We start from the raw sequence: 19,191 nt of genomic DNA, 5'->3' as shown, positions 1-19,191 counted from the left end.
ACTCTGAGCACCCAGGGATGGAGTGTGAGTCTGTGGAATTTGTACAAATGGACTTTTATCAGACGTCACCTGCTGCTGTTCTCCCGCGAAACAGAAGCCCCTGAGTTGCTGGCAGAGAGCCCCTGCCTCTCACCTCCCCAGCGGCTTCCTTATGTGCAAAATTCGAACAGAACCCAGGCCTGTGTTCCAGCCTGATTAAACACCAAACTGTAGTGTGTGGTCCTCGTGGACTCAACCCATCACTATTCTGTCCCTCCCTCAAGTGCTGGGGCGGGTGGCCACGAGGCCCCAGGGACGTTTCCTGGGATGAAGCGGCCCTGAGGGAAGGTCAGGCTGTCTGTGGCGTCCAGGCCCCCTCAGGCCCTGCTCCGCGGACCAAAGCAGAAAAGTTAGACCACAGCCAGCTGTACGACTTACAGGCTGTGGGGCCATTACTTCGCACTTTGTTTATCCTGGAGGTGGGGCCGACAATTCCTAGAGTTAAATAGGAAATTGTATGTATGTGACAGCACAGCATCCGGCACACCCTCAGCCCTCCATCCCCAATGGCTCTTTCCTGGGAACCAAACAGGAAATAGGGCTGGCTTTCTGTTTTAGACTTTGCTGAGTTCCCAGGACACTGACTCTCTGGTAAGCATCCTCCATTTGCAGAGAACAAGGTGTGTTTCGCAGTGGCAATGAGCTCAGGGTAAAAGACCACTGTGCCCTCAGCCCTTCCCCCAACCCTGTGCAGCCATCCAAATGGCACTGACCACCAAGGATGGGGCGCCTCGGGTGGGTCAGTGGGACCCAAGGCACCGATGCTGTCCCTGCCAGCAGGGCCAGGCCTACAGGGACGTGATCAAGAGGTGGGGGGCATGCACACACTAGCTGAGGTGGTATTCAGGCCCCTCTCCCAGGTACCATGGGAGCAGAGCAGGGGACTCTGCTGAGGAAGGTCCTGGAGGACTTCTCAGAAGAAGAGATGCCAGATTTGGGCTTTGGAGCAGGAGCCTGACTTTTCTGTCGGAGCCAGCCGACAATCGATCAGGTCCAGAAATCTGTGCTGCAGGACTGAGAAAAGGAAAGACGTAACAAAGAGACAGCAAGACAAGACAAGTTGGGGTTGAGAGGGTCTCACTCTAGCCCGCAAGACGCTAGGTCAAGAGTGGACGACGAGTTTATTTCTTGCAGTCAATTTATATGATTTTAACCCATTAGCTCATACATTCCTGCCTGTAGGCAAAGGTATTGTTTTAAGGCGTGTACTAAAACCATTAACTTGTATATTGTTACAGACATCATTATTGTTTACAGTTCTTGTAAAACTAAGATTAAGAGTTCCTGGAACCAAGATGATAAGCTAAGACATTGTTCCTCTAGGCTAACATCGTGACTCGTATATATTTAGCTCAGGTGATTGTTCTCTAAAAAGATTACTGATTTGTGTGCCGATTGTATCTCTCCCTCTGAAGGTCCTTTGTGACTTAGTAGCTCAAGGATATTTCCTCAGGCATTAGCGCACCTGGTGCATTCTTTAGTAAAAGGTGTGGCGGGGCAGAGATTGTTCTGACTCAGTTGACCTTTGAGCCGGGCGCCCCGCACTGTGGGAGTTTAGGCCCAACCTTTGTGCTCGGCAGCCTCAATCTCAGAGCCTGGCGCCCTGCACTTTGGGGTTTTACGCCCAAGTTTTGTGCTCGGCAGCCCTCCGTCACGAGCGGCTCCCCGCACTTTTCCAGCTGTAGGAGCAGGTGTTCTGGCAGAAAGACCTGAGTGAGTAAACGCTTAGCGTGAATCGCATGAGCGTGGCATTTAGCAGCAGCAACATGACAGGTGCGCAGTGAGCCTCCGGTATGTTCGGGGACTGTGCCAAGTGCTGGTGGCACGAAGATGTATAAAGCAGGCGGGCTGAGGAGTGTGGGGGCTGGAGATGGTAGAGGGGACTGGGAGGAAGCTGGTGAGTTCAAGGAGTGATTTGCCCAGGGCCTTCCAGTCTGTTGGTGGCATGTGGCCCTTTGCAGAGATGGAGGCAGGATGGACTGAAGCTAGAAGGATCTGGAACGTCAGTTCTGGGGTTGTTTTTCTAAGCAGTCAGCGGGGATGGAGGCCGTAGCCTCGGGTGGGGCCTGGTGGGCTTAGTCTGTCCTGTGAGCAACTCAGGATCCAGCACTTTCACTTTCCCTTTCGATTTTAGAGATATATCTGGGCCCCGAGGACGCTGTGTCTGCTTATTACACAGCTGGTGACTGGATCCGCGCAGCTGGGAACGTCTGGGTCTGGTTCACACTCAGCCAGAGTGAGACTCCTGGGTAAGCAGACCCCCGTCTCCCCATCCTCAGCACGACTCTCTGAGAAGAGGGTGCTGGTCACTCACTGATTGTCAGTGTTTTGAGAGAACAAGGAAATGGAATCTGAGGGAGAGGAGGTGAGGGGCCCAGGACCACCGGGTAAGCAGGGCAGAGCCTGGATGTGGAGGCAGGAGGGTCTGACGTCTTCCTCCCGCCCCCTGTACCAAAAACAGAGCAGAGGGAGGGCGACAACTGCTCAGGTGGCTGAGACGTGAGCTGTGACCCTGAAGGGAGGTGGATGTTGAGGGCTCAGTCCTTGGGGAAATTTGGAGGAAGCAGAGAATGTGGAGGAGGGGGAGTCAGAGTCCTTTGTCTTTGTGGCCAGGCCACAGCGAGGCCACCCCCGGGGCAATGCATAGAGGCTCAAGGGGCCAAAGATTAATTCTGAGATACAAGAAATCAAGGTCTTTCCCCCACCCTGTCTCTGAGGGCCTGCTCAGTGCCCGGGGTTGGGGGGACAGAGGCCTGAGTTCGGAGGACAGGGGACCAAGAAGGCAGTCAGCGGGGCTTTGCCTTCCCGGGCGCCCCGGGCGCTCCCTCAGGACTGCGTGAGGTGGGAGCTGTGGGAGGTGGGCTGTGAGGGAAGGAGGCCCGGAGGGAGGAAGGGCGAGGGCCCCTGCACATTCTCACAGCACGTTTCCCGTTTTGCAGTCTTAGGACAGAATTCCCATCTGTAGACTTGTGTCAATGTGAATAATCAGTAAAGGACATATAATAGGAAGAGAAAAGAGTTTTCTTTCAGCCAGACTGAGAACTACTCCACAGAAGGCAGCCTCTCAGGGAGCTCTGAGCAAGCGCTCTGGAGAAGCATGGTTTTCAGCAAAGTTTTACGTCTTGTCTGAACAAAGAATATCAACCAACTCAGACAGACATTCCACCCAGGTTTCACAAAACAGATCAGAGCAGCCCATCCACAGCGAGTCACTGTGCACTTGGTACCTGGGAAGGGAGGCCCATCTCCCAGGGAGGACCAGCACGGGCGTCCCAGGGCGGGGGGCGTTTAATCTTTATTTTTAACATGGACATTCATGCTTCTGCTGAGTGCGCCCTTTTCTTTACTAACTAGCTAACAGAGAGGATTTAGGGAATACTCTAGGGTTTCAGGATTTCTCTCCCTCTGGAGAAATGGCAAAGTCCACACAACAGAGCAGAATCAGAATCAGAGCCCATCCCAGCTTCCCAGGGCTGGGGCAGGTCTGAATCTGAGTCTCCCCTCGTGAAGCAGAGGACAGTAGCTGTTCCCATCTCAGGGCCGCTGCAGCAAATGCGGTCCTGGGTGTGAAGATGCTTTCAGATGGTAAAGGGTTCAGGTGCTGTTGCGGTTTTCCCCAAAGGCTGTGTTTTAAGGATTTACTTTTTCAAATGTAGTTGTGGTAAAATATACGAAATAAAATTTCACATTTCACCTTTTTTAAGTGTCCAGTTCAGTGACATTTAGGGCATTCGCATTCTTGGGAGCCTAGCACCACCATGCAGTCACAGAATGTTTACATCTCCCAAACCTGAAGCTCTGTCCCCGTGAAACACTAACTCCCCATCCCTATGCCCTCCATCCCTGGGAAGCACCACTGCCCTCCCCGACCTCAGGAACCTGGTACTGTATGGACCGTGTTTGAGAGGATTCCGTGTTTGTCCCTGTATGAGCGGCTTCTTTTATTTTGTTGTTGAGTTAGAGTGAGTTTACAATGTTGGGTCAGTTCCTAGTGTAACGGGCAATTGTTCAGTTATACATGAACATACATATATTCATTGTCGCATTCTTTTCCACCGTGAGCTATGACTGGCTTCTTTTTCCAAATTCCTTGGTTAATGTAGTAAGATATGTGTGACCTCTCATTTACCACCTTAGCAGTTTCAAAGTGTGCAGCTGCGGGGTAAATACATTCAGAAGGTTGTGCCACCATCACCGCCATCCATAGCTCCACGGCCCTTTCGTCTTGTAAAACTGAGACTTTGTCCCCAAAATACTCACACCCTCCCACTTCCCACAGCCCCTGGGAACTCCCTTTCTAGTTTTGTTTTTTCCTACCTTTAGTCTCTAGGACTTGGTTTAACCTGGGTGCCTCATACTTGGAGACTCATATGGTCTTTGTCTTTAGTGGCTGTTTCCTTTCACTGAGCGTAATGTTCTTCATTTTCCCCCACGTTGTAGCACATGTTCGCATTCCCTTTATTTTTCATGTGAATCATATTCCACTGTATGTATAGACCGCAGTTTTTCTTCTTCATCCATTGATAGATATTAGGGTTGCTTCTAACTTTTAGCTTTTGTGAACAATGCTGCCAGAAACACTAGTTACAAGTTTCTGTTGAAGACTCTGGTTTCAGTGTGGAGGGTACAGCTCAGTGGGGGAGCGTGTGCGTGGCATGGGTGAGGTCCTGGGTTCAGTCCTCTCTGCCCCCATTAAGTGAATAAATAAACCTAATTACCTCCTAGACAGAAAACAAAATGCCTTTAAAAAGAAAAAAAAAAGGTTCTCTTTTCCTATCTCTGGGGTCTAAACCCGGAAGAGGAATTGCTGGATCACATGGCAGTTCTGTATTTAATTGTTTGAGGCGCTGTCATACTGTTTGCCCCAGAGACTGGATGCTGTTATTTTTAAGGCCGTGTTTAGGCACAACTGGGACATCAGACGAGGAACTCTTCAGTGTCCTAACTGCCAGGAGGATACAGGTTGGTGGCCGCCCCTGCATACATCCCGGAGATGCCCGCTGGTGTGGCTGTCACAGCCTCCTCTCCACCAACCCCCACCCCTCGCCCTCCTGGTTTGGGGTCTGATGACCTTGAGGCTCTTCTCTCTGGGAAAAGCTCATTTACACCATCCTAGTAACTAGCTGAGTGCCTTTCAGTGTAAAGTCGCTCATCCAAATCAGTTACTCCATTCCCTGTTGTAAGTTAGAATCCGAAATCTGCTGTTACCACTGAGGATGCGGCCGCTTCTCTTCAACATTAGCAGTACACGGAAATGAACACATATTTGTCTTGACTTCAACATAAAAGTATTACAATGATGGGCTGATTGTATTTGTCATTTTTAGCCTTACCTCTGAACCTTCCTGTGGTTGCAACAGATAACTCACTCAGGGCCCGATTTTCCCCCCTGACAAGAGACCAATAGGACTGTCCAGTGAGTGATGCTGGCAGCCTGGCAACGAGGGGCTGAGACCCGTTCCCGTGACGTCACCCCTGAGGTCAGCGTGGAGGGCAATTCCCTGTGCTCTGCCGCCTGAGGTGCCTGTCTCTGCTAGCCGCTGGGATGACCTCTAATGTCCCCATTGTCACGTGCTCAGTTGGAAGCTTCCTACCAATTCCCAGTGTCCTTCTTCAAAGGGACAACAGGCAGGTGGAGGTGGGTCCCTGCTCTGGAACACACAACTCCTAATGTCCAGCATGTCGGAGCCACACACACCTCCCCACGGGATGGAGAGATGGGGTGGGACTGGGGTCAGTTGGGGCAGTGGCCCTGTGCCTCTTCCTGCTGACCCTTCCAGTCCCCACCAGGTGATGCTGGTGGCATCTGCCACACACTTTCCTGAGCAATTTTCAGGTGACTATCCCACTGAGTTGGCATTGCCTTCACAGTGACTGAAATTGCCTTGGACCAGATTTTGGCCTCGACCCTGACACTGGAGCTGTAGCGGTCCTGGGTGACATCTGTTGTGGTCCTGGGGGTCAAGCAGAGTCTGATTGTATAGTCATTAGATCTTTGGGGTCTCCAAAGTGGGTGATCTCACCTCATGTCTCTGAGTGAAGGCCTGCTTAATCCACACGTCGCTTCGCGTCTTGGCCCCATCCAGTAGTGCGGCTGTGAGACTGTTTATCCAGTCCTTGGACCCTTGGGCTTCAATGTATGCTTATCAGGGGCCAGTTATGATAACCAGGCCATGACTCATAAGGATATTCAATTAAGTTCTGCAACCCACAGTCCACATAAAGTCATGCCAGTGCAAGGGGATTTCTGGTAGCCGGCACACTTGTACATAAGAGCGACGCAAACATATCCTCAATGGACAAAGTGTATTTTCTGCAGGGAAAAACAAAATGGTGAAGCCCAACAATTTACTCCACTTTCTCAAAGGTCCCCATTTTTTAAAAATTGGTTTCAGTGTTTCACGTGGATTTATTGGCTCTCTGTGTGGAGTGGAGTTTCCGCTCCATCTACTGCAAGTATTGTCAACAGTACCTCCTGGTCTCGCATCATATTCGGATGTGGTTCATGGCATCTTTTGCATTTTTTCATTTTTATGTCAAATAGCTTGGACTTTCTTCTATGGGTTCTGGTATTTCTCTCTTGAGTAGAAAGATTTTCTCAAAGGAATATTATTATTACTATTTAGTTATTCTTTATTTGTTTCAAAGGAATGTTATTTTTGACATTTCATCCCATATGTTGGTAGTTTTTTTCTTTCTGGCTTACACTTAGATCCCTTTAGGACTGACTGTTGATTGCTTAGAAGCATTTTGCTTCTTCTTCTTCTTACTCCCCCTCCTCCTCCCCTATGCTCCCTTTCTCCAGCTTTCTCTTCTTCCTCTCCTTCAAGCAGGATATATTTAACAAGAAACTACCACAGTCAAAAAGCAACACAACCTTTTTTGTGCCTTCAAAGGAGCCTCCTGTGCAGACAGGAAGTGACCCCACCCTCCTCCGCACAAAGTCCCGGGCATAAGTTAGGGGACCCAGTGAGAAGGGGCTGGAGGTATTCTGGTTGGACACCCAGACCAGGCCTGGCCTCCCTGGAGGAGCAGAGCTTTGGGAATGTGTTGCTCAAGGCTTGGGCGTTATTCAGACTTCAGCGGGACCCATGTTTTCCCACAATTCTCGCCTCCTCTTTCTCCTCCTATAAAAATATCATGGCAGGAGTAAGGAGACATGAGGAAATACAGGTGCTTCCTGCTACCTGACATTGGACAGACTGAACCTGGAAACCTTTTGTAACCCTAGTTGGCTTAGAGCTAAGAGCATGTAGGGCTTTCAGTTCAGTGATCTTTTGGAAACTGGGAGATTCCTGTAAATGCAAACACTCAGAATTATGATAGAGCTCCCAAAAGTCTATTCTGTGAGGCAGTTGTGTCACATCTGTACCAGTGTTATCTGTTCTCTGCCAGAAAGAGCTTTTCATCAAGATACACAAGGAAAACAACTGGGATTAGTTAACTGAAGTAAGACAGGGGTTGTGCTGTGTCATGGAGGAGCTGGTTGCTTCCTGTCTAAGTACTGGGTCCCACGCCCCATATTTTTGCCAGGCTGTGCCCCAGAATGTGCCCCGGAGGCCCTGGAGCAGGAGGTGCAGTGGAGAAACTCAACACAAAATGAACCACTTCTAGGAAAGCACAACCTGCAAGGGGAGCAGGGAGAGCAGCAGGGGGCGGGGCCTGGGGGCGGGGCCTCCAGGACAGGTAACCTGTCAGGTGGTGAGGAGGGGGAGGCCTTCCAGGGGAGGGAGCGGTGCAGAGCAAAGACCACAAACACAGCCAGCCTTATCCTGGGCTCTCATTACACCTGTCAGGACCTTTACCCTCATTTCAGTCAGGGATCAGGAGGGGTAGTTGAGAACTCTCCTTTTGCCTTCTTGGAAAAGTGCCAAAATGTCATCAACATTTGCTTTCTTTCCTCACCTTCCAAGGGAAGACAGTCACAAACAGAAACAAAAACTTCTCTCTATATAAAGAGCTGCTTTAAAAAATAAAAACAACAAACTACTGAGAACTGGCGAGACAAATAATGGACAGTATCACATATTTTGAATGTGAATAAAAATTTGCACAAATTTTTAGCATAAGTATCTTTAAATGAAACATCTTTAGATGTCCAACCCTCTGACCCAGTCATTCTATTTCTAGAAATAGCTTAAAGAAATAATCTCAAATGCAGGCAAAGTTTTATACAAGAAGAGTGTCCTTTGCACTATTACTTACCTATACAATTAGAAACCGAAGCTACAACAGTTAGGGGAGGACAGCAGATAGCACCGGGCACCCTCAGTGGAGCTCAGCAGCTCAGGGCGGGACCTCAGGAATTGCACCTGGGCCCAGTGGGACCCCAGGCCCTTGTGATATGAAGGACCTTGCAAAGCAAGGAGGGCATGGGCTTTGGAAAACTGTAGCACCAGGAAATTTTTCCAGAGGGGAACTTGAGCACAGGGTGCAAGACAAAATTGTGGATATCTTTTCTTACAAAAAAATGAATACTATTCCCTATGCTGTAGAGAAGGTCCCTGTTGTTTATCTATTATATACTTAGTAACGTGTTTCTATTAATCCCAAACTCCTAAGGTATAATTGATGCAGAAAATCAGATTGGGACATGAGGGGGGCCAAGTCCGACCACGTGTGGGTCCTTGGCTTCGTGCAGGAAAGAATTCAAGTGCGATCCACCGTTGAGTAAATGTAGAGTTGTTTAGAGAGCTATGTACTGCACGGAGTGTAAGGCAAGAGAAAGGCAAGGAAAGAGATGAGGGAATTGGGTGCTCAGGCTAAAGTAAAAGAAGGCACACACTCCGCAGACAGAGTGCGGGCCAACTCCAAAGGGGAGAGAGAGCGCCAAGGGCCACTAGGCATGGTGTTGTCACTTTTTATGGTCTCAGTAGCTTCACACGCCTACAGGTGGAATCAATCCAACTTCCCTGAGGAAGGGGCTGGGATTCCTAGGGACTGGGCCACCGCCCATTCTTTGGCCTTTTGCGGTTAGCCTTGGGGCTGTCATGGCGCTTGCAGGCATGTTATTTGATTATGCTGTTACAATGAGCACATAATGAAGATCAGGGTCAGCTAGAAGTTAAACCTCTTAATCCTCAAGTCAATGTAGGAGGTGAATCTTCCACCATTTTTGTTGCTGTCATTCCTTGAGTGGCTGTGCCCTGCCCCCTTCTCTCTTCTCTTAATGGAAAAGAATCTGAAAATATGGACATATATTTATATGTATGTATAACTGAACCTCTTTGCTGTACTTGGGAAGCTAACATTGTAAATCGACTACACATCAATTTAACAAAAGCAAGTTGTAAAAATGAGATTCCTAACCCCCTCTCCCCCACCATGCTGTATGAATGCATTTCAATTTTTTCTCATATGTACTATAATTATTTAATTATATCTCTTATCTATGTATTGATCACATACGAACCTCTGCTCAAGGAGCTCACAGGGAACTGGGATACAGACACATGAAAACTAACACACAGCGTAACTGTTGAAATAGCTCGGAGATGCAGAAAGCAGTAAGCACAACCGCTTTGGAAAACTGTCTACCAGTGTGAGCTCCAGTGTTGTAGGTACCTCGTGAGCTATCAAGTCCACTTCCAGGGAAATATCCAACACAAACAGTGCACAAGTCCACAAAAAAATCTGTACAGGTATTTTCATGGCAGTTTTATTTATAATAACCCCCAAATTGAAGCACCTCAAATATCTATTCAGAGAATAGTTCAATAAAATGTGATCCATTCATCAAGTAGAATACACTGTGTGATCCCATTTGTATAAAATTATACACAGGCAAGTTAATCCGGTATGATAGAGCTGAGCGTGGTGGGTGCCGTCGGGTGGCCAAGTATTGACCAGGAAGAAGAAGCAGGAGAATTTTGAGGAGCTGCTGGGATGCTTGATTTCTTGATGTGGCTGCTGGTTACAGAATTAACATAGGTAAATCTAATCCAGGTGTACCCTGAAGACTTGTGCCCTTTGCTGCAGGTAATTTATATCTCAGTAAAGTAAGTTTATATAAAAAAGACAATTTTGGAATGAGAAGAGTCATTTACCAATAAGCATATATCCATGAATAAATGTTGTCGGTCATTAAAGGGAGTAGAGCACAGTCATCGTAACTGGGGGATCTGGGTCAGAAAGCCTTGGGTCCATGCTCAGGCTGCAGCACCAGAGGGAAAACTTGGGCTAAGCTAAGTTTAAGTGAGTTTCCTCAGTTCTGCGCGTCATAGACCCTGGAGCAATATTAACTATTACCAAGTAGTTACCACAGCTGCTCCCACCCTCACGTAATTTGCAGAGTATTTCCTTCCTATCTTTCCGTCTGTGTTTAGCTTTATTGCTTCTACAACTTCCCAGGTGCCCATCTATTGTCTGAATAACCTCTCCTTGGGCCCCACCAGGACAACAGGACTCTGACTTGGCTGGGAGGGAGCTGCATGATGTGAGGAACTTTCCCTGAAGAGCCACCAGCACAGCCCAGTAGACAGAGAAAGACGTTGGGTTGAGTCCACTGTGGCGCTGGTGGCCATCATGGGGGAGTAGACAGAGACCTGTCCCTTCGCTGCTCCCTGTTGCCAGAGCTCACTCATGTTCCAGTCCACAATCTGTCTTCTCTTGCCCAAGGGTGAAGCCACACCTCCTTCCAGCCTGAGGCAGATCGGTGAGCTGCAGGGAGGACCCTGACACCTGCTGCTGCCACCATGACGTCAGTAGGCCTTCTTCACTGCCCAGGTACTCAGCTGCCCCTTCTCTGCCTGCTACCTCCTTGTGCCCTAGTGTGAGGGCGGTGTCTCCAGGCTGAGTTAACCTACAGAGGAATCAAGACCCAAGAAGGGGTTGACAAGTGTCCTCGAGGCCCCAGAATGGGCCAAGGGGATTCCCACTCACCATAGAGTTTGTCCCCTCAGGCTCCTTGTGGGCCTTTTCCTCAGGGCCCATGGCCAAGTTACTCCCTCCCTCCCTCCCTTCCCCACCACACAGCAGAAGCTCAGGAGTAGGGCAGGGGAAGCCCTGGGAAGGGGGGTGACAGTAGCAAGGGATGTGCCAAAGGCAGGGTGGTGCACAGAGAGGAGATAGACCAGCAACCCTAGAGGCTTCTCCGCCCCCTCCCTTTCTCCAGAATCCTCCTGCTCCTAGACACTGGGCTCTTACCAGTTGAAACCCTTTCCTCCAAATCTGCTGCCAGCCCCACTGCTCTGCCAGGGTGAGCGGACCCAGAATAGAACCCCAGGCTGGCCTTTGCCACCTGCCACCTGTGTGACCTGGAACGCTGTCCCTGACCTCCCCTGTAAAACGGGAATGATATTCCCTCATGTTGTTCTGAGGATCAAATATAACGTAAGACTGTGGCTCGGCCAGTGCCTGCCCCGGAGCAGGTCCTCCTGAGTGTTGTTGCTGTCCCTGTGTGTCCCAGGTAGGGCCTCTCTGCACCCCAGAATTCTCACCCCCCACCCCCAAGGTTCCCTTAGGGCACCTGTTCACCAGGTGGAACTGCCTCAGGCAGTAGCGATTCCTTTACCCTCAGATACCCCTGCAGACACCCAGGCGCTCAGGCATTTCCCCACCCGCCTCACCCCAATCAATCAACACAGATTTAGTGCTGGGAGCTCCCCCCTCGGAAGCCCTGGTTTCCTTTCACCCTTAGTGACGCAGGAAAGAGAAAAGAGTAACTCTCCACGCACCGTAATCATCACTGTGTTTCCTTGATTCCTGTTTTCTAAGGACCACCTTGCCCCCATCACTGCATTGCTAAACAACCAAATCACTCTGTCCCAGGACAGAGTGCTGTCCAGGACAGCAAAGTGGCCAAGTATAAACATAAGGGGGGGCACAGATTAGAAGCCAGATGGCCCGCAGCAGACTCTGGGGCCCGTGAGGGAGGCCGGGCTGCGGGAGCCCTGAGGATCAGCTCTCCTCAGAATCAAGACCATCTTCTGTGTATAAACGGGCCAGCTGGGCTGATTGGAGCCAGTGGGAGCTGTGTCCCCTGGGACCAGCCTGGGGGAGAGAGAGGTGACAGGGATGGATCACAGGCTCAGAGCTGAGGTACTGCCCCTCATGCATCTGAGGAAACCCCTCTTCATCCATCCTTGAGACTGTGACTCGCGAGAGGAGTCTGTCACCTGGTACTTTTAGTCAATGCTCTGGAATCTGAAATTTTTTTTTTAATTGAAGTTACATCTATTTATAAGATTACATAAGTTTCATGTGTACGACATATTTCTACTTGTGTATCCACTGCACTGTGCTCACCACCACAAACGGGTTGCAAAGAGTCCCCACAGATACGCTGTAGGAGAGAATGCAGACATCACAGGGGGGTTTAAAATGTAAGGAGGCTTCAAAGTAATGTCAGAAGAATCCCCGAGACTTTCAACCTCTGGGCTTTCTGCGTGCTGGCCTTCGGCGGTCATTACCCTGTCTGGTCCCACTTTCTTCTTCTGCGTAGTAGGGATAATGACTCTTTGTGGGAATGTGACTCGAAGCGCATTTTCCATCCTGTCGCAGGCCACGTGTAAACACGTACTAGTCCCCAGTCTGTTATCAGCAATTGCATAACCTCCAAATCCCTGAAAACCACACATGTTTTCGTAACTGATTTGGAAAATAATCTTGCCCTGTGCTGACCTGAGGCCCTTTATAATCATTACATTCTCTGTATCATGTAATGTGTATGTTTATTGGTTTCCCTGTTACAGTATGAATGCATTTCTTTATAGCTGCTTCCCAGACACTGCTGTAAATTATAATTAATATCACTTATGTGCCCTGTATTAATTCTCTTCCTAAAGGATTAAAAAATTTTAATTCCTAAACTCATCTAAATGCCAGAGATTAGATAATTAGGTCTGGAGGCTGGAAGTCCAAGATCGAGGACCTGGCAGGGTTGGTTTCTGTTGACCCCTCATTCCTCGGTGCTGCCTTCTGGTCCTGCTCTCACACAGCTTTCCCTCAGTGCGGAGAGAGAGACAGATGGGGGACTGGCATCTCTCCTTCATCCCATGTGGACACCATCATATTAGATTAGGGCCCCACACTTATGACCTCTTTTAACCATAATTCCCTCCTTAAAGGTCCTACCTTTAAATACAGTCACTTAGGGGATCAGAGTTTGCACATGTGAATTGGGGGATCCAGGTCTACACATAGCACTGAGTGGCCCCATCAACAGTTCCCCAGGGGAGCGCTGCTCAGGAAGATGGACTGTAACCACTTTATACTCAATACCATTTATGTCCCACCACAATTTCTCCTAATCTTTTGTTCCTTTCTTCCCATCTAGACACTGAGAGCTTGTTTGAGGCTGTTGTAGAATCTCTCCGGGACATACTGAGCAGAGAGGAACTGCTTCGCCTGCTGACTGAAGTCCTAAACAGAATTGTGGCTGAGGACAACTTGTCCAGGTGACCTTGCTCCAGGGATGTCATGTAAACTTTCCTCCCTCAGCTAGTTTCCTCCTGGCAAGCACACCTCCTCCAGGCAGTATTCTAGGGTTGGGATGAAGGATGTTCCTTCTCAATAATCCATGAGGAATCTTTTATTCATGTCATCTGCGGGCAGTGAACGGCCTCAGGTTGAGAAGAGATGAAACTGCAAGGAAGGGGCAGATTATCGACCTCATACAAGTTACTTAACTACTCTCTGCCTTGGTTTCTTCATCTGTTCAATTTTATTGTGAGGAAACTGACATAATACATGCCAAGTGCTTAGCATAATGGCTGAAACGTAGTAGGTGCTCAATTTAACATTGAAATAACTTGTTGGGAAGAGACTGGGGCCAAGGGTCATGTCCCTAGAGAGGAGGAGCAAGCAGGACTCCCTTTGGGATGAGTTAGAAAATTGCTGACACTGTCAGTTGGCTTCCTGGGGTTTCTGGCTGGAGCCTGTGTATCAGATAAGGCAGGACCTGGGGCCCCTAGGGCAGGGAGGCTAGGAGGGAATTAGATGGAGCTGGGTTGGGTCCTGGCTCTAAAGCGGCACAGCTCTGGGTCACTGGGCTGATGTCCTGAATCTCAGATTTGTCATCTGTACAAAGGGAAAAGCAGTTCAACCTGGTGGACTGGTGATGGCCTTAGAGTGAAGCGCTGGGTCACTGGTGGGGAACCAATTGCAGGCATCTTGTGCAAATGTCCAGGGAGGCCTGGACAAAGGACAGAGCCAGGGCTCGGGTGCAGAAGAGGGTCCAGGTCGTAGGACAAGTAGGAAGGCGTGGGCAGCGGGGCCAGGACCAGAGTGAGGGGAGTGGCCCCTAGGACGCAAAACTGAGAGGGCTGTGATGCTGGCAGAGGTGCCGTGAGTGGGAGAGGGGATACTTCTTCCCGCCCTGACTTGATCCCCTGGTGCTGGGCATAGAGGGCCCAAGGTGACTGTGTCCTCCACACCCTGCTGGGGGCCAGGGGTCTCCACTGCCATGAGGGACCCACTTCTAGTCTAAATAGAGTAGCCTGATCCGTCTGAATCCAGTGAGCTTTAGTGACGATTCCACTGTCAGAATGAGTAGCTGCCAACTTTGTGTAATTTGTGGAAGTCTGAGGCAGCCCTCCTGTCCCACACAACAGGAAAACACTTCCTCCACCAGCTTGTCAAATACAGGCCTTTCAGGCTTAGCAATTCGTAACGATGTTACTTAACATCTTTGAATCTTTTAGAGGGTCCAAAGAGTTGCACATGACCTTGGTGTGCAGATATGTGAACGTGTTACCAGCTAGGTTGTGAGTTTAGGTGGTGAAACCTGTGAGCTCAAGGGTACAGGGTGCTGGGTCAGGAGTCAGTGAGGTGGGCTCCTGAGTCCAAGGGGACCCCGGGTTAATAGCCTCTCTCCTGCTTCCCAATCAGTTGGGGATGTGGATGGACCCAGTGACCTTCAACTGGGTAGGCCAAGGGCATGAGGTGGAAGGGAGCATAGGTCAGGGGCAGTGAACGCTAGGGTCCTTTCTAGCTGTGAGTTTTGCATCTTAAAACAAATTCTAAGTTCTCAGTGTAAGTGAAACTGCAAAGTCTGAGTGCACAGTCCCCAGAACGTCCTTACACTTGACAGTGATGGCAAACTTGAAGGATGCCCCAAACCACTCTCAGCTGGAGAATTCCCAAGAAGGATGCACAGAACTCCCTGACCGCTGGCACACTCCCAGGTCCGGTTCACTACAGGGAAGGATGCAGGTTCCCAGAAGCCACAGGGCAGAGTCTGGGAGGGTTTCAAACATGAAGCTTCTCTTGTCCTCAGGGCGCATTACTGTCCTGTGGTCGGTGTGTCAGTGCACGTGGGGCACTGCCAACCAGGGATGCACACAGTGTTTTAAAAAATGGTCCTGATAGTCTTTAATATGATGAGGCAGGCAGCATTCAGGACAGTGGTGACAGGTGTGGAGCCCATTGCTGTAGAGCAGACACACTGGGCTCAAGCCCGAACACAGCACAGACACTGGGGGTTTACAGCCAAGGAGCAGAGTGAGGGGTGGTGGAGAGAAAATTACTGAGAGGAGACACCAAGGGGAGGGGATTTCTCTTAAACTTTCCTAACAGGATTCTCACTAAAGGCAGGTCAAGGACGGATGCATCAAAGGTGGGAGATGAGGAACTTGATCAGTTATCAAAGGCAATCAGAGCTCAGAGTGGGGGAGTCTCACTACATGGATTTAGCAGAGTTCTTTCTAAGACTAAGTGATGGGGGCCATCGGGGACAGGACAGGGAAGGGGAAGGTGGAGGCCTGGTTGAGAAGAGGACTCAGAAGGGCCTGACCAAAGTTTGGTCAAGGAGAGAGTCTCGAGCCCCCTGAGCCTCAGGGCACAGGGTCCTCCTGGGGCTCAATCACATGCTGCCTGCATATCTGACTTTTGTCTCCAGCCCCTCGTAGAGGTCTGATCAGTGCCCTTGTGTCCTGTTGCTCCAGAGCAGAGGTCAGGACTATCACCACATGACCCAGAGGCCCATCACCCATCACCCTGGCAGACTGTCCAGTGGCCAGAAGCACAGGCAAAGCAGGGCACTCCTATCAGCCAGACCATTCTAGGGGCTTAGGAATCACGTCCTTAGCCAAGGGCAAAAGCAGGTTGATTCCCTACTGCACCCTAAACATCTCTGAATGAAGGCTTCTCTGCTCCAGTCCCACCTCTGTTTGTTTATCTGCCGAGCTCCCGCTCTACAAGCACCTTGGAGGTGACGGTGTTGACCCGCCTCTGAGTCACACGGTGTCTTACCAAGTATCTTCCACTAAGAGTATCCTAAGGTGATATGTGCTTTTTTACTCACTCTTTGAACAAGTTAATGGAGCCTCTACAATGTACAGAACGTGTTTATTGTCAACAGAAAAATTTATATTTGTGAAAATCTTTTCTCTTTGGTTTATAGTAAAATCTCTGTGATTTATGCAGGATGAATCTTTTTGAGCCTATTTTACAGAGATTACCCAAACTGCCTTCTTAATCCCTTGACCTTCACTTTTACAGGGAAGAGGCAGATGCACTGCGTGAATACCTGAATGAGCTGAATGCAGAATTGCTCCTGAAAGATCAAGACATGCTTGAAATAGACCCGCTGGATAAGGAGAGGTTTTTGAAGAGGTTTCCTCGGGTGAAACAGAAGTATGAGGAAAGCATAGGAAAGCTCTGTGCACTTGCAGACAAGGTGGACAAGGTTCACAAGGGCTGCACCATCTCCCAGGTGGCAGCCACCTCTGCTGGTGCTGCGTCTGGCCTCCTGACCATTATTGGCCTGGCTTTGGCCCCTGTGACAGCGGGGGTCAGCCTGGCACTCTCGGCAACTGGGTTAGGGCTGGGGGCTGCAGCTGCTGTGACCAGTGTGACCACTAGTGTCGTGGATCACGTCAGCAGGTCATCAGCAGAAACTGAAGCCATTTGCTTGATATCTGCCATCAAGAAATGGAAAGTGGTCAAGGAAGTTCTACAGGAGAGCGGGCCCCAAATTGTTTCCACAGAAGAGAAACTCACAGAAGCCATGCAATGCATTGAAAGGATTATACATGCCATCGAGCTGATCAGAGCCAACCCTGGCTTCCTGAATAGTCTCACTGCCTCTCTGACCACTGGGCAAATATCTTTACAAAGCGGCAGGCAGGTCCACCAAATTCTTAAAGGTACAGCTCTGGCAATGAGCAAAGGAGCCCGGGTTGCTGGTGGGGTCACTGCAGGTGCCTTCCTCCTGGTGGATTTGATCCTCATGGTGAAAGAGTCAAAGCACTTGCATGAGGGGGCAAAGACAGAAGTAGGTAAAAGTCTAAGGCAGTGGGCCAGGGAGCTGGAGAGGAAGCTGGATGCGCTGACCAGGATCTATGAGAGTCTGAGTTAGAGTCCAAATCCACCCTCCCCTCCACCACCAGCAGGGACACATGTGACGCTAAGATGCAGAGGTAGCTTTTTTATAGGGAAAAAGTGAGCCAACTAAAACCTTTGGACCTGGGTGTGAAGGAATTTGGCATCGCTGGGTCTGAGCGCAGCCGGCCAGGGATTCATGCAGGTGGCAGATGGGGAAAGACAAGGACGGAGCCTGGAGCCTGGAATAAGGGTGGAGGGGGGACGAGTGAGGGAGGGAAAGGGAGAAACCATGTCTTGTGGACAAAGAAGACACCAGGGGCCTGAAGGGCTGGGAAACAACCTGCTGGAAAACAGACCACACCTAAATTTCGATGAGTTTAAAATATTATATTCACACTTTTTTCCTTACAATGCACATGCTTGCTTTGTTTTAATGTTATATGCAACAGATGACATATAGCATGTATTATGCTAAAGACATTTTGGGGGGAGCAATCGTGAGATTGACCATAAGGGCACCAAAGAGGGCAGGTGTTTCCTTAGGATGAAACAATGGATGGTCCTGGAAAGCCAGATCATCCATGAACAAAACTCTGTTGTGGCCTGAAAGTGTGTGGTTTGACCCAGGGGAAATATTTGCTGACTTGAGATGCCGTGCAGGCAATAACAGGATAGATGGAGAAATGTTGCATACCCCAGGAGGGTGATTGTTCCTCGAGGGGAGAGGCCTGAAATTAATCAGTTAACCAGCAAGCAGAACTGAGCGCTTATCCCATGGGATATCTAAAGCCCCAGCACTCTGATCGCGTTTTTTTCCAAGCTGTATAGTCCTAATAAATATGATGTTGAGCAGGCTTTCGGCAATCTCTATCCATGAGATCTTGAGTCCTCCGGTCCCATCTTTGCTTCTTTATTTTCTCTCTTTGACTCTTAAGTCTTGCATAGCCATTTCTCAGACACGGTCCCAAGGTGTGCTGGACGCAGCACTAAAGAAAGAGAGAGGCTGGAGGAACAAGCAAGGAGAAGGCTGCAAAAGCAAAAGAGTTGCAAATGGGAGAAAATCAAAGAGTTGGGACTGTTGGATTGTGGGAGAGGTGGCATTGTCTCCTCTACCACCCCTCCCGGGGTGTGATGTCCCTGCCGGAAGAGAGTCTTCCCTGGTTGGAGGGTCTCCTGCCCTCCTATTCAAGCATCAATTCACCTTTGCCTTCCAGAGGGTTTATCTGAATTCGGCAGTGATTTCTTGATTATGAGAAGGAAAAGCCGGACTATGCCTAGTTGTAAATCTAAGTGTAACAAGTGTTGGATTGCTGATCTGAGTTCTCCTGGGCTAAGTCGCAAATTTAAGTTAATAAGGATCGGTTTGCTGATTCCCTGCTCATGTTTTTTGCTAGCCAGCTGGATTTCCAGAGGGACATATGTGGCCTTGAAATGTTGGTTTGCTGTCTTCCTGCCTCTGCTTTTATGAAATTGATGCTACTAAAGCTGTTCCATGCCTATTGGCCAAATGCCCCAAGCTTGTAATTAACCTTATAAAACCTCATGCGCATGTCTTGGAGGTGCTCAGAGCTTCAGAGCAGAAGCCCCTCTAAGTCCGCCGGCGTAATAAATCTGAGTGCTCCAGCCCTCTGAGCGGTGCTTGTTTCTTGGCTGGTCTGTCATTTCTGTAATATTTCTGGAGGGCCCAGTGAGATTCAATCATACTGGACCCTTGAGCCGCTGGACTGGTGGTTTTGGCTGACTGGGGGATGGGACTCCAGCAGCAAATGAGGTGGCGCCACCCGATGGCATTCCGGGTTCACTTTCATGACAGCAGCTCGGTCCCCTGGGTGGCTGGGCTACGACCTTGGAGGGACAGACAGACTCACCAGGTGGCCGTCGGACAAG

At 49.6% G+C, this 19,191-nt stretch overlaps 1 protein-coding gene across 1 annotated transcript; it reads left to right on the top strand.

Moving 5' to 3' along the window:
- The first annotated feature begins 1,007 nt into the window (after positions 1–1,007).
- Positions 1,008–18,927, top strand: LOC140700266 (apolipoprotein L3-like). Its single transcript, XM_072973440.1, has 5 exons — positions 1,008–1,752; positions 2,174–2,288; positions 10,657–10,764; positions 13,316–13,436; positions 16,480–18,927. Exons 3-5 carry the CDS (start codon positions 10,734–10,736, stop codon positions 17,336–17,338), a joined length of 1,011 nt encoding a protein of 336 aa, XP_072829541.1. The 5' UTR covers positions 1,008–1,752; positions 2,174–2,288; positions 10,657–10,733; the 3' UTR covers positions 17,339–18,927.
- The last annotated feature ends 264 nt before the right edge of the window (positions 18,928–19,191 follow it).

The sequence above is a fragment of the Vicugna pacos genome, chromosome 12 (genome assembly GCF_048564905.1).
Source record: "Vicugna pacos chromosome 12, VicPac4, whole genome shotgun sequence".
Taxonomy (NCBI): Eukaryota; Metazoa; Chordata; class Mammalia; order Artiodactyla; family Camelidae; genus Vicugna; species Vicugna pacos.
The sequence above is the reverse complement of the archived record's forward strand: the minus strand, read 5'-3'. Positions and strand labels throughout refer to the sequence as shown.

Coding starts and splice junctions, on each gene's coding strand:
- LOC140700266 (XM_072973440.1), top strand. CDS start 10,734: ATGACGTCAGTAGGCCTTCTTCACTGCCCAG. Junction 10,765..13,315: donor AGGCCTTCTTCACTGCCCAG/GTACTCAGCTGC, acceptor CTTCCCATCTAG/ACACTGAGAGCTTGTTTGAG. Junction 13,437..16,479: donor GCTGAGGACAACTTGTCCAG/GTGACCTTGCTC, acceptor TCACTTTTACAG/GGAAGAGGCAGATGCACTGC.